At 47.3% G+C, this 15255-nt stretch overlaps 1 protein-coding gene across 2 annotated transcripts in view; it reads left to right on the top strand.

Moving 5' to 3' along the window:
• Cdh5 (cadherin 5) overlaps positions 1–7932 on the top strand; it is a 39276-nt gene extending 31344 nt beyond the window's left edge. For both annotated transcript variants that reach the window (XM_021636433.2, XM_060392146.1), the window contains exons 8-12: positions 272–414; positions 1374–1498; positions 1853–1961; positions 4085–4330; positions 5887–7932. In XM_021636433.2, coding sequence (XP_021492108.1) covers positions 272–414; positions 1374–1498; positions 1853–1961; positions 4085–4330; positions 5887–6404 — 1141 coding nt within the window. In that variant the 3' untranslated portion in view covers positions 6405–7932. The remainder of the gene's footprint in view (positions 1–271; positions 415–1373; positions 1499–1852; positions 1962–4084; positions 4331–5886) is intronic.
• Positions 7933–15255: the final 7323 nt, after the last annotated feature.

Below are 15255 nucleotides of genomic sequence, written 5' to 3'. Positions count from 1 at the left end.
GAGTCGCCTACTCAGCTAGAAATGTGGCTGGGTGTAGTCTCAGGTACCCCCATCCAAGTGTAAGATAACCACATCCTTCAGATTGAGCATCATCCTGCTCATGTGTGTGTACACAGGCCCACTCAGTCTGGGTGGTAAGTACTGTGAACACTAGAAAATGAGTAGGGGGAAGGACACAAGGGGCAAGTCCTGAAGGGCCTTCTCTGTCATGCTGAGGACTTTGGATACAGCAAAGGACAAGGAAAACCATGAACCTCTTTCTCCTGGACAGATACTCCATCCGAAAGACCAGTGACAGAGGCCAATTCTTCCGAATAACCAAACAGGGGGACATCTATAATGAAAAAGAACTGGACAGAGAAACCCATGCCTGGTATAACCTGACTGTGGAGGCCAATGAACTGGATTCTAAAGGTGAGCGGTTCCATCTTCCAGGCTACCTGGGCTCTTCTCTTCCCTCGTGCTTTCAAAACTGACATGACGTATCCTTCTGGACCTCTAAAGGTAGTCTAAGGCCTTGGGGAAGCATTCCCTGGCTGGGGAATGTTGACCTTCCATTTCTGCTGCTCCTTAGACCAGCATCATACAGAGCACCCACAACAGAACAGTAGAGTGCCACCCTAGACTGAGTGAGAACCTCACGTTCACCATAGTGTGAGAAGCACTGTGATGAGACAGACTGTCAGGTGTTTCTGTGACGAGACTCACCGAAGGCTACACACAGAGTTTCTGAAGGTTTGGTCCCGAGAACAGAGAGAGACAGGGCTAAGTCTGTGCATGAACCAAAAGCTGCATGGTTTTTAGTGCTAAAAACACTTAGCAAACACTCCTGTGTGCATAGAAGTTATACGTGCAGTTAAAGAGCCAAGAAGCAGCTCTCAACCATAAAGACAGTTAGGTTCTGCAACAATTTGTGTAAATTCTGACAGATGCCTGGGGAGTTGTGACAATCACCCAGCCAAAAAGTGTTCACTTTCCCACTGCGCCCAGATCCCGGGGGCGGGGGGAGGTTCCTGAGAGGGGACAGCATTATTTAAATAAGTACATGATTATTTGTTCAATTTCATTGTTTTAATCAATTGTATTTGTCTGCTTGGTTTACTTATTAATTTAATTACTGTGTCTTAAGATGCATTGAGGATGTTCGGCTCTTGAGTTCTTATAAGAAAATTTGCTCACAGACGAAGGTCTACCCCACTTGTCCTCCTCCTTGTACTCCTTCCATCCACAACACCATCCTTGTCCTTTTCTCCTGGGGAAAAAAAAGTGGCCTCCATGACACAGTGGCCCAGGACTGACCATCCAAACATCTTCCAGCCCCAGAGGCCAGTGTCAGCCTGGCCCACTGAGGTGACAAGCTGTCTCCCCTGCAGGTAACCCTGTGGGTAAAGAATCCATTGTGCAGGTTTACATTGAAATTTTGGATGAGAACGACAACCCCCCGGAATTTGCCCAGCCCTATGAACCTAAAGTGTGTGAGAATGCAGCCCAGGGCAAGGTGAGTTGGCCTCAAGGTAGGAGGGGGTGGTGGGGGGAGGGAGGGCAGATGGATGAGGAGAAAAACCGTCCTGCCCACCTAGAGTTCCCTACATTTGAAGTAACTATATAACAGCCCTGAATGCAATGCTATTCCCATTTTACAGGCAGAGAAATGAAGGCTGTGGGAGTGTTTGAAGAATAATAAGTCAGGGATAAGTGAGATTAGGATAGTAGTAATTAAAGTGGCTTTGAGAAGACCACTTAGGATAGTGCTTTAGGTGACAAGCAGCCATGGTCACGTCTCAACCCATCCTTGAACCCCAAGATACCACCCCAAAACCACCCTGATCATTTCCCATCTCTTACATTCCAGCTGGTAGTGCAGATCTCTGCGGTGGACAAGGATGTGATGCCACCAAACACAAAGTTCAAGTTTTCCCTGAAGACCGAGGACAGCAACTTCACCCTCATTAACAACCACGGTGAGCCCTAGAGCGCTTGGTTGGCTCTCAGAAGGCCAGAGGTGTCAGTTAAGAGTCCTGAAGCACTAAGATCAAGTACCAGACCAACATGGAGGGACAGGTCTTCAGAAGGTCCTACCAGATATGGGATGTCTTATGCAACTGTCACCATCTACACTGTACACAGTTGCTCTATGCAGTGGTCAAGCCACCTGGCCAGGCTTCATAGTCCATAGGACATGATCCACAGGGTTACCATTACTCTGAAGAGGCTTCATTGAAGAGGAAAGCAAAATGGAGATAGGGATGCAGGCAGCCAGCTCAGTCCAATCCATCCACAGGCTCCTTTCTAATACTGGAATCTCAGTTTCAACAAAACGGCAAATTTTCAAATCATTCCAAAGGGCTCAGATTTGGAATTAGGAAGCCATGAACCCCAACAACGCAATAAGCTTTGCTGCAGTTCAGCTAGAATGAGTATCTACCAGAAAGCAGTCCCCAGACAGGATCTGGTCCACCAATCTCAGCATATCACAGTATATCTGTTCAGCCAATCGAGGCCCAGAGAGTCTTATGAGGTCAGTAGTGGCCAGACAGAGCTCTGGAGAAGATCCACTTGTTAGAGTGATGATCCTGAGCTGATTTAATTCCATCTGAAAGTGGCCGGGCTTCCGCAGCCTTTACCTCCACAGCCTCTGCAACTTTCTAAGAAAAAATAAACACCCTTGGGTATGAATACAGCAACCATTTATCCAAATATGGGAGGAAATTTCCCTGTCCCTAACTGATGACATCATGAGAGCGCTGTACTGAAATAGCCCATTGCCATCTTTTGGGGAAGACTAGAGAAGAGGGTCCCTGAAAGTAAGGGGCAGGTATAGGGAGTCAGCCACAGACTCATCAGCAAGATGAACACCGTGGCCTGCAGAATGAGGGGGGTGCCCATGCTGAGCAGACAGTTAATGACACAACTCAACACTCAGAAAATAACATTGCAAAAATGTCTGTCGACCCATTCCCAGTGTATACCTCAAATGAACAAAGTAGGATCGGGGTCCTGCAACAGAATGGAGAGTTACCCCCATATAAACATCCTGTGTGTAACAGGAGGCGAGTCTGTTGGTCTCAGAGTCATTTGTATACAAACGTTCTACGTATCAGCGTCGCTCAATTAGCCCATCATGTGTCAGTAGCTTGTCATTTGTTCTCAGTTATAGTACCTTAGAAACTGAAAGGTAATTATGAATAATGAGGTGAAATTGGCTTTCATTTTAAATTCTTGGCTTTTAGCTGGTCTTGTATGTGCCCACCCTTTGTGGCTAAGTAAGTCCTCTAACCATTGATGTTAACAACCTTCCAGGAACCCACAAAAGGCAGATCAGCTGTCCTTTGCCCACAGTCACTGAACAGCAGCAGGAGCAGCAGCAGCAGCTCAGTGTGTGTGTGTGTGTGTGTGTGTGTGTGTGTGTGTGTGTGTTCGTAGATGTGTGTATATAAAATTGGAAAAAGGGGTCTGAAAATCAGACGGTTCAAAAATCTCCTGGGAGGATGGAGGAGGCTTCTGTGCAGTAAACTAATGGTTGGCCCTGAAGATGGGGCATATTGGCACAGAAACTGGTTGTCAGCTGCAGAACGCCCAGGGACATCTTCTCCTGATGGCAAATTTAATCTACAGGTGCCACTGGGGACCCAGGCTTGTGTTTGCAGCTATAAGCCTCCTTTGCAATGATTAAGTGGCAGCACGAAGAAGTTAGCCCAGTGCTCAAAGAAAACGGATTCTTTTCCTGATACTTTTGTGTAAGCTTGAAACAAATCAGCAACTAGCCAAGCAAAAGAGAAAAGTCCCTGTTGTTGAGGTGTGATTGGAGAAGGGGACATGTACCTATTGGCCACAGAAACAAAAAATTGGGGTTTTATATGCCGACTAAGCCATTCTCTCAGGTTTTAGGTCAAAGCAGCTGCCCAGAATACATTCTCTGCCAAGGAACAAGCCTGTGGCTGAAAGATGAAGCAGGGAGCAAAGAGGGCAGGGAAGTTGAGGCAGGGAAACCACACAGGAAGAGGCAACTCCTCCCCAACCCCCCAAGGGACAAGAGGGCAGGTGCTCCTGGCAGAGCCTTACACTGTGGTCTTGATGTTTGCAGACAATACGGCCAACATCACAGTCAAGTATGGGCGGTTTGACCGCGAGCGTGCCAAGTTCCACTATCTACCCGTGCTCATCTCAGACAATGGAGTACCCAACCTGACTGGAACCAGCACGCTAACAGTGGCTGTGTGCAAATGCAATGAACAGGGCGAGTTCACCTTCTGCGAGGAGATGGCAGCGCAGGCGGGCGTCAGCATCCAGGCGCTGGTGGCCATCTTCCTCTGCATCCTCACCATCACAGGTCAGTGCCTCATGGGGCAGGGAGGAGATGTTGAGAGGGCCTCACAGAAGAGAGAGGGTCCCAGCCCAGTTCTGCACCACTCTGGACCTTACAGCTCCATGTATAAGCTACAGAGATAGAAAGGGAAAGCCCCATCAGCCTGGTGCTTAAGGGGTGAGGGGAAAGGCAGGAAGAGACACAAAACCATTTTCAAGCTAACTCCATTTCAAAATAACCGGGGGCCAGGGGTGTGGCTCAGTGAGAGGGCACATATTAGCATGTATCAAACACCAGGTTCAACATCCATCGTTTCCAAAAGAAAAAGGAAAAGAACGTACACTTGACATTCATTCATTTGTTACATATATTTTGAGTGCATACCATATTCGGGGTTTGTTTGGGGCATTGATATACATTAAACATTGATAGACATTATTCATTTATTTTGAGACAAGGTCTCACTGTATATCCGTGGCTGGCCTGCAACTCACTAGCCTTTGCCTCCGGAGTGCTGAGATGAAAGGTGTGCACCATCCCTGGCTTTAATTGTTTCTAAAATTCCTTCATAATGGAAAGTTTTGAGACTTCTCACTTGGAATTTCACCAGGGGATTTCTTTGTTTTTATAGAAGTCCTCCAGCTTTAGTTTTTGTTTTTGATTTTTGCTTTTGTTTTGTTGGTTTGGTTGGTTTTGTTTTTCCTTTGGTTTTTGTTTTTTCAGGTTTGTTTTGTTTTTGGTGTTTTGTCTTGTTTTGTTTTGTTTTGTTTTTTGAGCCTTGTCACTTTCAGGGGCACTTTAGACTTCACCTAGGTCTCACATTTCTCAGGAAACAGACCTCAGACAAAGATTCTGAAGGGCAAGCTCCCAGGAAAAGTATTTTTACCTGTGTTAGCCAGCCTCATGCCCCTGGGGCACCAGGAAGTTTTCTTTTAACATTAGCGCCCAACAGAGCCGGTTTAGGCTCCATCCAGAAAGTATTTTGTGATGTACCAGCCCCGAGCGATACAATGACAAGCTAGAATGCCATGAGGCACAGGCAGCCTCTGCTCCTGGCCTCTGAGCTCCCTGCTGTGTGTGTCTATTTTCTGGAACCTTTGTGCCAGAGATGGACACTAAATAATTAATAATAATTATAAAAGCAATGATGTCGGAATGTCATCATCACCCTCCCCAAATACTAGTGTCACAGAGCAGCCACTGCACCCACTTTGCAGACAGGAGAAGTGAGGCTTAGGGAGGAGTCTCATTAGACCACCCAAACATTATGTATGACACAGGTAAGTAACTAACTCAAGGCTAGAAACACAGAGGAAATGACTTGAGCCTCACTGAGGGAGCTCTCTGTCACAGCGCAAGATTCAGGGGACCTTCACACACACTCACTCACACTTAAGCAGGGTTAGTGTTATGCCACTGACTTAAACTTTGGGTCAAACCAAATCCGTGCTTGGCCAGTCACGGCAGTGGCCCTGGGAGCCTGGGCTGGCCCCAGGAATTTGTAGGGAGGATGGGACAGGAGCACCCCGCCCCTCAAACCATGTCTGACCCATATGCCACTTTCACTTCTTGGCTGGCAGTGATCACCCTGCTCATCTTCCTGCGGAGGCGGCTCCGGAAGCAGGCACACGCCCACAGCAAGGGCGCGCTTGAGATCCATGAGCAGCTGGTCACCTACGACGAGGAGGGTGGCGGCGAGATGGACACCACCAGCTACGACGTGTCGGTGCTGAATTCGGTGCGCAGCGGCTCCACCAAACCGCTGCGGTCCACGATGGACGCCCGACCAGCTGTGTACACGCAGGTGCAGAAGCCGCCTCGGCTAGCGCCCGGGGCGCACGGCGGGCCCGGGGAGATGGCCACCATGATCGAGGTGAAGAAAGAAGAGGCAGACAATGACGGCGGCGGGCCCCCCTACGACACACTGCACATCTACGGCTACGAGGGCTCCGAGTCCATCGCAGAGTCACTCAGCTCCCTGAGCACCAATTCCTCCGACTCTGACATCGACTATGACTTCCTCAACGACTGGGGACCCAGGTTCAAAATGCTGGCGGAGCTGTACGGCTCCGATCCCCGGGAGGAACTTATCATCTAGGGTTTCCGGTCTCTGGGCCCCAGGACCCAGACTCATTGCAGCCTGGATCAGACACCTGACACCACCTTCCCTGATTTCCAAGGAGTGGCACGGACTCTCCAGCCTAGCATCCCTTGCCTGTGGGTACCAAAGACCTTCCATCGTCAAAGTAGCAAATTCCAGGTCCCTTAAATCTGCAGGGACAGAGGCGTGTTTCATTGATGGCCACTCCAAACACTGGGAAAGTGAGGCTCTTGTTCTATCTGGGCTCCCACCCTGTCCTCCCTCCCACACATACACACTTCCAATCTCTCCCAGGCTTATGTTCCCTTCAAAACTGCCAAGCAAAGCTGCCTATGCTGAACTATGAGGAGCCTTCCCGAAGTGTCCCTGAGTCCTCTGTCTGTCTGAAGGCAGAAGACTGGGTGGTATGAGCTACCAGACAGAACTCCGAAGCCCGGTCCTGAGAGAGGTTGTCACTGATCCGTCATACCTGCTCTTAGGAGCCTCCCTCATACCTACCCCGGGCCTTGTCCAGGGAGGAAGGAGGCTGTCAGCAGCTCCTGACCTTGGGACTGAGGTGATCCAGCAGGCCCGCAGCCGCATTAACTGCTTCACTGAGCAATGACCTAGTCCATCAACTTCAGGGAAATGGCTTTCTGAATTGGAAGCAACTGTGAACTCACCCAGGAAGGACTGTGGAGACCATAGGTGACCAGGCATAGAGCAAGGATAGCCTCCAACCTATTCCTCACCAACACCCTACAGGAGCTAAGAAACCCATCTGACAGGCAACCCTTCTCCAGGCTGCCTGTGGGAGGCAGCTGCCTTGCCTGGTCACCCCTGCTGCCTGCTTATCTCTTGGAGACACCCACCATGCAAACTCAGCAAGCATGGTCAATGCCCCAAATCAAACGTAACCGCATCACAGAGCCACGATGCCATTTGCCTTTTCTCCTGGTTGCCACATCTCAGGGAATGACACCCCATCCCCCACCCCCGCCTCGGCACACCCTGCAGAACGCAAGGCCCCTGCCCTTTCCAAGAGCAGGGGCCTCCCTGCATCTCTCCCTCGGAGGGATTTGAGTAACTTTCCACTCAAGTCACGAGACGGGAGGAGGGGGCAATCCAGACTCAAAGTGGTCCAGGCGAGGCAGAAACATGCCATCTGCTCGCCCTCCGTTGCGAACCCCTCCCCCAACAAGGTCTCTCTGCAGGGGCTGTAGATAGCACTGACATTTGTTTAACCAATAATTAGTTTTTCTTATTTTTTTTTTTTTTTTACTAATTATACTTACAAGTCTTTAGTTCTCACAAACATAGCGTAAGTTTATTATGGATAATAATCGGGTTGTTATTTGGGTTAACAATTTTAATTCGGGGTTTTTTGTTTTTTTGTTTTTCTAGTTAGATAAACAATTCCTGTAATTTTCTATTTCCTTTTGTAGTAATTGCTGTATGGATAATGACTAAACATTGGTCTCCCTGGTGCATGAGATGTACTGTACCTTTTTATATTTTATATCTAAATAAAGACATCTTGAAGTTCTTCCTTCTCTGGAGCTGAGAGCTCATATGAAATGCACACAAGCATGCATGCAAATGCACACGGCTGCATACACACAGACATGCGAACACATATATAGCCGCTACCAGCCTCATCGGAGGAACTCAGAGGACAAGGGGACTTCAAGAAGGTGAATCAGGGGGCCAGAACAATGGCTCCTCGGTTAAGTGTGTGTACTGCTCCTGCCGAAGACCCACGAACAGTTTGCAGCTGCCATGTTGGGCAGCTCACAACAGGTAGTTGTGATGCCCTCTTCTGGCCTGGGGAAGCACCTGCACTCATGGGCACACACAAACATAAGTTTATTCTAAAAAAAAAAAAAAAAACTGAAAACTTTTTTTTCAGAAAGAAAGAAAGAAAGAAAGAAAGAAAGAAAGAAAGAAAGAAAGAAATGAGGGAGATCCCATTCAGCCTTCTGTCCACTCTGGGTGCCCCTGTGCTCTGTACATGCTCTACCTCATACCTTCAGTCTTTGTAGCAGTCAGGACGATGTTTGGGGGTGTGGTTGAGGGAGCTGCAGCACCATTTGCAATTGGCAAAGAAGCAGGTTCTTTCCCTGAGCAGCTCACGGCCTTGTGCACATGGGGTATCTAGATTTCAAAAGATATGCCTGCGTTTCTCAAACCCCTCTGCAGGAGCTTTTTCCTCGGCTTGCCCTCTTGGAAGGGTTGGTCAGCTCCTGGCTAGCTCCGGCTTAGACATCTTTCACGTTAAACGGTCGGTGGGGAATTGTTTCCAACAAGCTCTGAGGAGGAAAGGCTGCTCTTGAGTTTCTCCAAATCAAGTCAATTGAACAAGGCCCCGCAAGGGAGGTTGTCTGGAGTGCTACCGGGTAGCTCAGTGTGTCACCTGGAACAGGCTTTGGAGATGCACAGCCCCAGGCTGCTGTCTTAGTGGCTGCTGGCGTTCTCTTCCATGGTGCCTTGGAAGCAAGGCTCCAAGTTCAGGAAGCAGAAGACAGAACTATAGTCAAGTTCCAGTGCCACAATGTTTACCGCACTTAGCAAGATTTAGACTTTTTATTTATTTTACTTGACTAGCTACTCCCTCGTTGTTGTGACATCGCCATTTATTTCCAGAGTGCCAACAGGAGAGGTAGTCTGTATTCTGCTGTTCCCATGGCTGCCACCTCCTCGGGCTCAGTCCTACCCAACTGGACGGGGTCTCTGCTCTAAATCAGTCTTCCATGACATCTTTCCCTACCTTGTGTTCTAAGGGGTGCTCACCCTCAAATCCCCGACTCCCCAATCTCCTCTAGATGAGGTCCTGACCCTCCACCAAAGTCTGACTTAGTTGGCCATTCTGCTTGGCTCCTATTCACCCAGAGTCACAAATGACCCTCATAAGGCCGAGGCCCGAGGCTTTCAGTGGACACCATGCTAGGGCATCCACTAAAACCCGGATGGTATCTGGAATCTGACTGTTCCAGGGGCACTAGGCTCCCAGGATGAGCAGAGAAGAAAGACTCTGGTACTGTCTCAGCCCCGCTACTCCTGGGACCAAATCACAATGGCCCTATGACCTCCATTTCACAGCAGACAAAGGCAGGAGCCCAAGCTCAGTACGATGGAGCCAAAGCCACACAATAAGAGGCAGGGTTGGAGTTAGAACCTGCCTCCTGGTTTCCACAAAGACAAGGGTGGGCAGGAGGCTTCTTTTCTACCTCCCAACTGTGCCTCGAAAGCACAGCCCCGCTCCAGCCACTGGGAAATCAGAAAGTCTCCACCAGGGGGCGCTCTGCATTTACAAATATTTGGTCCTAACCAGAATCCCAACTTCTGACACCCTAGAGCAGATGGCAAGCCCTGAGAGTCCCTTTCTTTGGCGGAGAAGTTGTGTTTGAAAGAATGAACTCCAGGTCTAGCAGAACATCCTCAACAGCGCGCGCGCGTGCACACACACACACACACACACACACACACACACGCACACACACACACACACACACACTGGGGCCAGAACCAGTAAGTCTTTACATGTCCCGGTTCTATGACCTCTCGGATCAAAACTGCTTACAAATCATGCTTTCCTGTAGGTGACACGGCGCCTTTGACTCCTTACAAAGTCCCAAGCCATCCAGTAAATATCCCTTCCAAGGATCGGCCCAAAAGACGCAAACCAGATGTGTCGACCTCGATGTTAAATGCAGCGCCATTTACAAAGCAAAACTGGAAACAGGGTCACTGTCCACCACTAAGAGGCTGGCTAGGCAGACTGGTAGAACCTTAAAACCGAAGTGAGCAGAGGCTGGTGAGATGAGCCAGCAGCTAAAAGTACTTGTTGCTCTTGCAGAGAACCTGGGTTTGGTTCCCAGCACCCACACGGCGCTCACCCCTGTCTATGACCTCAGTTCCAGGAGATCTGATATTTTCTTCTGGTCTCTGTGGGCATCAAGTACACACAACATTACACATGTATTCATGTGGGACAAACATTCCTACTCGTAAGATAAAATAAGTCTTTAACAAAACAAAACAAAAAACCCATCAGCCATTACAACCCACAAGGTAAGCTTAAATTGACTTCAAAATTAAGTACCCTACACTCAGGTCCCAAGGTTTTTCTGGTAAACATCTACCCAGAAAGGTAGGAGATTCTGAGTAATTTCCAAGTTTTCTATAGTCAACACACATTCTTAGAACCATTTGTAAAGTAACTGCAGAACGGCGAATTGATCTGTCTTTCTCCATTGATTTTAAATATCGAAAGACTGTCTTAAAAGCGATTTTTTTCTGACTTTGCCATTGATGCAACAGTTTTTGAAGTAAACTTAATTATATGGGCTTTGGTTTTGTTTTGGACGAACGGAAAAGGGGTTGCATGGGTTATTTGCTTGCTTTCTTTTGAGACAGGATCTCACCAGGTAGCCCAGGTACAAACTTTTGAACCTCCAGCCTTGCCCTCCCTGGAGAGTGCTGGTGTCATGGCTGTGCCCCGCTGTTGCCTGCTACTGGACTGGTTTTGAAGTCAATACTTTTGACCCCTGAAATCCTGTTCCCAGAGCGACAGCTTCTTCTTTCTTCTGAAAATGTCTTGGAACTTTGTCTATGGGGCCCTGATCTCTTCACCTCCGGAGTCCTTTACCCCTGAATCTCCAGCAATTTTGGGGGTCTATGAGAGGAGAAAGCCACTCCCAAAATAATCCTGTGATGCATAAATGCCTAATGTTCTTCTTTGTCTGGGATATAAAAGAAACAAAGAATGGGGTGAGTCTACCTCAGCCTATTAAGAGACCACCTGGGGTGTCTGGGAAGTCTGTGGAGGTACCAGCTTTCAGGGACTTAATAGCGCTTTGCACTGTTCTTTTGCAGCTTAGACCTGGGTGTAGCCAACTTACAATGCTCAAGTTGTGGTTGCTGGGGCTGGGGCCTGGAGACTGTATAGACAGAGCAAAGGGGGTTGTTTGTTTGTTTGTTTGATACTTTCCCCCATTTTTAAAATCTATTTCATCACTTTACAGCGTAATCGCAGCCCCGACCCTCTTCTCCTCCCGGTCCCACCCTCAGGCCTCCTTCTCCCCCTTCTCTTCTCAGAGAAAGAGAAGTTCCTCATTGGTACCAACCCACCTTGGCACACCAAGTCACATGAGGGCTAAACGTATCCTCTCCCACTGAGGCCAGACAAGGCAGCCCAGCTAGGGGAAGGGGATCCAAAGGGAAGCAACAGAGGCAAGCCCTACTCCCATGGATATCCAACCCACACATATGCTGTACATGTGTAGGGGGCCTAGGCCCAGCCCATGCATGTTCTTCAGCTGGTTGTTTTCATGAGGCTCTATACAGGACATGAGTTTTCACAAAGAAAAGAAAACTCCAGAACTGAGAGCCTCCTCTGAACAGCGTAACCTTTAGCTATGTAGCTCTGGGCGGTAATTAGTAAATCGCCACTGGGCGCCACATACCCCAGCTCCGCTCATCTGTAGCTAGACCAGCAGAATCCATTCTCTGGATCAAACCAGGCGCAGATGTATAAGGTGACAAACGCTTCCTGGTTTGACAGGACTTTCCTCATTTAAGCTCCAAGAGCCTGCATCTGGAAAAAGCGCTTCGGCCCTGGGGCCAGGTGTGCTGATAGACCTGGGCATGTTAGAAGTCAGCGGCTCCAAGTGTGAGTCAGTGAACTCCTCACTCCCCAGCAGGGGTGTTTCCCAGTCTCTCTAAGCCATAATCTATAAACAAGACACCTATTATTCATAAATTTGGTCTTTTGACAATGTCCTAGATTTCTTGAATGATTTCATGACTTAACTTTTTTTTTCTTTTTTTTTTTTTTAACCAAGGTATCCATTTCTTCTGCCTTGACTTTGTCGCCTGAGATTCTCCATTCTATGTCTCTTCCAGGTTGATGAGGCTTACCTCTGAGGCTTTTGACTCATGAGCTGGGCTCCTGCTTGGATGGCCCATTCAGCCCTGCTTAGAGTATCCAACTGTTTTTGTAGTCCAAAGTCCCAAAGTCTTCCATATTCCTCCAACAAACAGCAGAGACAGGCTGTCAGAGCAAAACTCCAGTCGCTGGTGCCAACTTCTGTCTTAGTCACTGTTCTATTGCAATGATGAGACACCATGGCCAAGGCAACTCTTACAAAAGAAAGCATCTAACTGGGGATTGCTTACAATTTTAAAGGCCAGATAAACAATATAAACGGACTCATAGCCCATAGTGTAATAGAAGTAGTAATTGAAAGTCTCCCAACTAAAAAAAGAGTCCAGGGCCAGATAGATTCAGTATAGATTTCTACCAGATCTTCAAAGACAAATTAACACCTATACTACCTAAATTACTCCACAAAACAGAAACAAGAGAAACATTGCCTAATTATTTTTACAAGGCCACAATTACCCCTTGCCTAAACCACACAAAGATTCAACAAAAAAAGAAAATTACAAATGAATTTCACTCATGAACACACACACATATCAATGACCCTAAAAACTCCCCCAGAAAACTTCAACAGTTTTTAAACCCTTTCAGCAAAATATCAGGATATGAAATTGATATACACAAATAGCCTTCCTACATACAAATAACAAATAGTCTGAGAAAGAATCAGGAAAAAAAAATACCTTTCACAATAGCTTCAGAATATTTGAGGTGACTCTAACCAAGCAAGCAAAAGACTTGCATTATAAAGCTTTAAGACATTAAAGAAAAAAATTGAAAAAGATATCAGTAGAAAGATTTCCCATTTTCATGGGTCAGTAGGATTAATATAGTAAAAATGTCCATCCTACCAAAAGCAATCTACAGATTCATCTCAGTCTCCATCAAAATTCCAACACAATTCTTCACAGAACTTATAAAGACAATATTCAGTTTCATAGGGAAAAAAACACACACACAAACAAGACAGGATAGCTAAAACAATCCTGAACAATAAAAGAACTGTTGGATGTATCACCATCCCAAATCTCTAATTGTACTACAAAGATACGGTAATTAAAAAAAAAAAAAGCATGGTATTGGCATAAAAACAGATATGTTAATCAATGGAATTGAAGACCCAGACATAAATCCAAACACTTATGGGCATCTGATCTTTCCTAAAGAAGCCAGAAATGCACACTGTGGAAAAGACAGTATCTTCAACAAGCAGAAGTGCTCAAACTGGATGGTTACATGTAGAAGAATGCAAATAGACCTATATTTATGATCGTGCATAAAACTCAACTCCAAATGGGCCAAAGATTGCAACATAAGGCCAGGTACCATAAACCTGATATGAGAGAAAGTAGGGAATAGTCTTGAACTAATTGTCACAGAAAAAGACTTTCTGAACATACGATTAGCAAAGGCACTAAGATCAACAATAAGTGGGACCTCATGAAACTGAAAAGCTTCTGTATGACAAAGGGTACCATCTTCCTGACAAGCAGTAGGCTACAGAATTGGAAAAGATCCTCACCAATTGCACATCCTATAGAAAAGAACACCTGAAATATATGAAGGGCCCAGAAAACTAGACATCAAGAAAGCCAACAACCCAATTAAAAATGGAGCACAGATCTAAACAGAATTCTCAAAAGGTCAAACACAAATGGCCAGGAAACACTTAAAGAGATGCTGAGCCTCTCCAGCCATCAGGGAAATTCAAATCAAAACCACTCGGATTTCATCTAGGGCCTGTCAGAATGGCCATCATCAAGAAAACAAATGACAGCTCATGCTGCCAGGATGTGGCATAAGGGGAACACTAATCCATTGCTAGTGGGAGTGCAAACTTGTACAGCCACTATGGAAATAAGTGTGGCAACTCCTCAGGAAGATGGGAATAGCTCTGCTTCAAGATCCAGCTATACCACTCTTTGGCAGATTCCCAAAAGACTCTCCAGCCTACTATAGAGGCGCTTGCTCATCCATGTTCATTGCTGCTTTGTTCATAATAGCCAGATATTGGAAATAGCCTAGATGTGTGTCAGTGGATGAATAGACAAAGACAATGTGATACATTTACACAATGGAATATCACTCAGCTCTTTTTGTTTTGTTTCTCAACTTACTGGTTTCTGGGTTTTGATTTTTAAAAAAACTTTTTAATGGATCTTTGTGAATTTCACATCATGCACCACAATCCCATTCTTCTCCCCCTTCCCGCTTGGCCACCCTTCACCCCTGCAACCTTTCCCACAACAGAGAAAAAAAAATTCTGTTGTGGAAGCTGTAGGATGTCACAGTGTGTCCCACAGTATACCCTTTGGACCACACTGCTTTGCTTGCAAATGTTCACTGCAATGACTCTTTGGTCTGGTACAAGGCCTCTGGCTTCTATTGATCCTGGAATCTCACTGGGACTCCTCTCAGATATCCTGTTGTTGCTCTGTGTCAGAAATCCTGTAGTTTTGTATCTGTAACACCGGCCCCTTCACACACTCCAGCAGTTCTTCAGGGGGGCAATGTTAGGGTGAGCCAAGGGAGATATCTGAGCTGGTCAGCCTGCCAGCACCCCTGCACCCACACCACGAGGGCAAGCTCTCCTGCCCTGCCCTGTCCCAGCTGGCCCATCAGTGCTACAGCCAGCAAGGGTCAGAGCCAGCTCTCCTGCTCCCACACCCACTGAGCCAGCTCACCCCTGAGACCCAGGCCAGCTCTACCCTGCTGCCCATGTGAGGGGCAGGGCCTGCTCCCTTGAGTATTGCAGCTGGTGAAGGACATGGCCAGTTCTCCCTCTCTCATGACCCTGGGGTCAGCTCTTCCACCTGATGCCATTGGTGAGAACAAAAGGGAGGGGAAGGTATCTCTCCCGAGTGCTGCAGCTGGTGAGGGGGAGGGACGGCTCTCCTGCTCTCATGACACCCAGGGCCAAGTCTC

Source organism: Meriones unguiculatus, chromosome 10 (assembly GCF_030254825.1).
Source record: "Meriones unguiculatus strain TT.TT164.6M chromosome 10, Bangor_MerUng_6.1, whole genome shotgun sequence".
In the NCBI taxonomy this organism is placed as follows: domain Eukaryota; kingdom Metazoa; phylum Chordata; class Mammalia; order Rodentia; family Muridae; genus Meriones; species Meriones unguiculatus.
The sequence above is the reverse complement of the archived record's forward strand: the minus strand, read 5'-3'. Positions and strand labels throughout refer to the sequence as shown.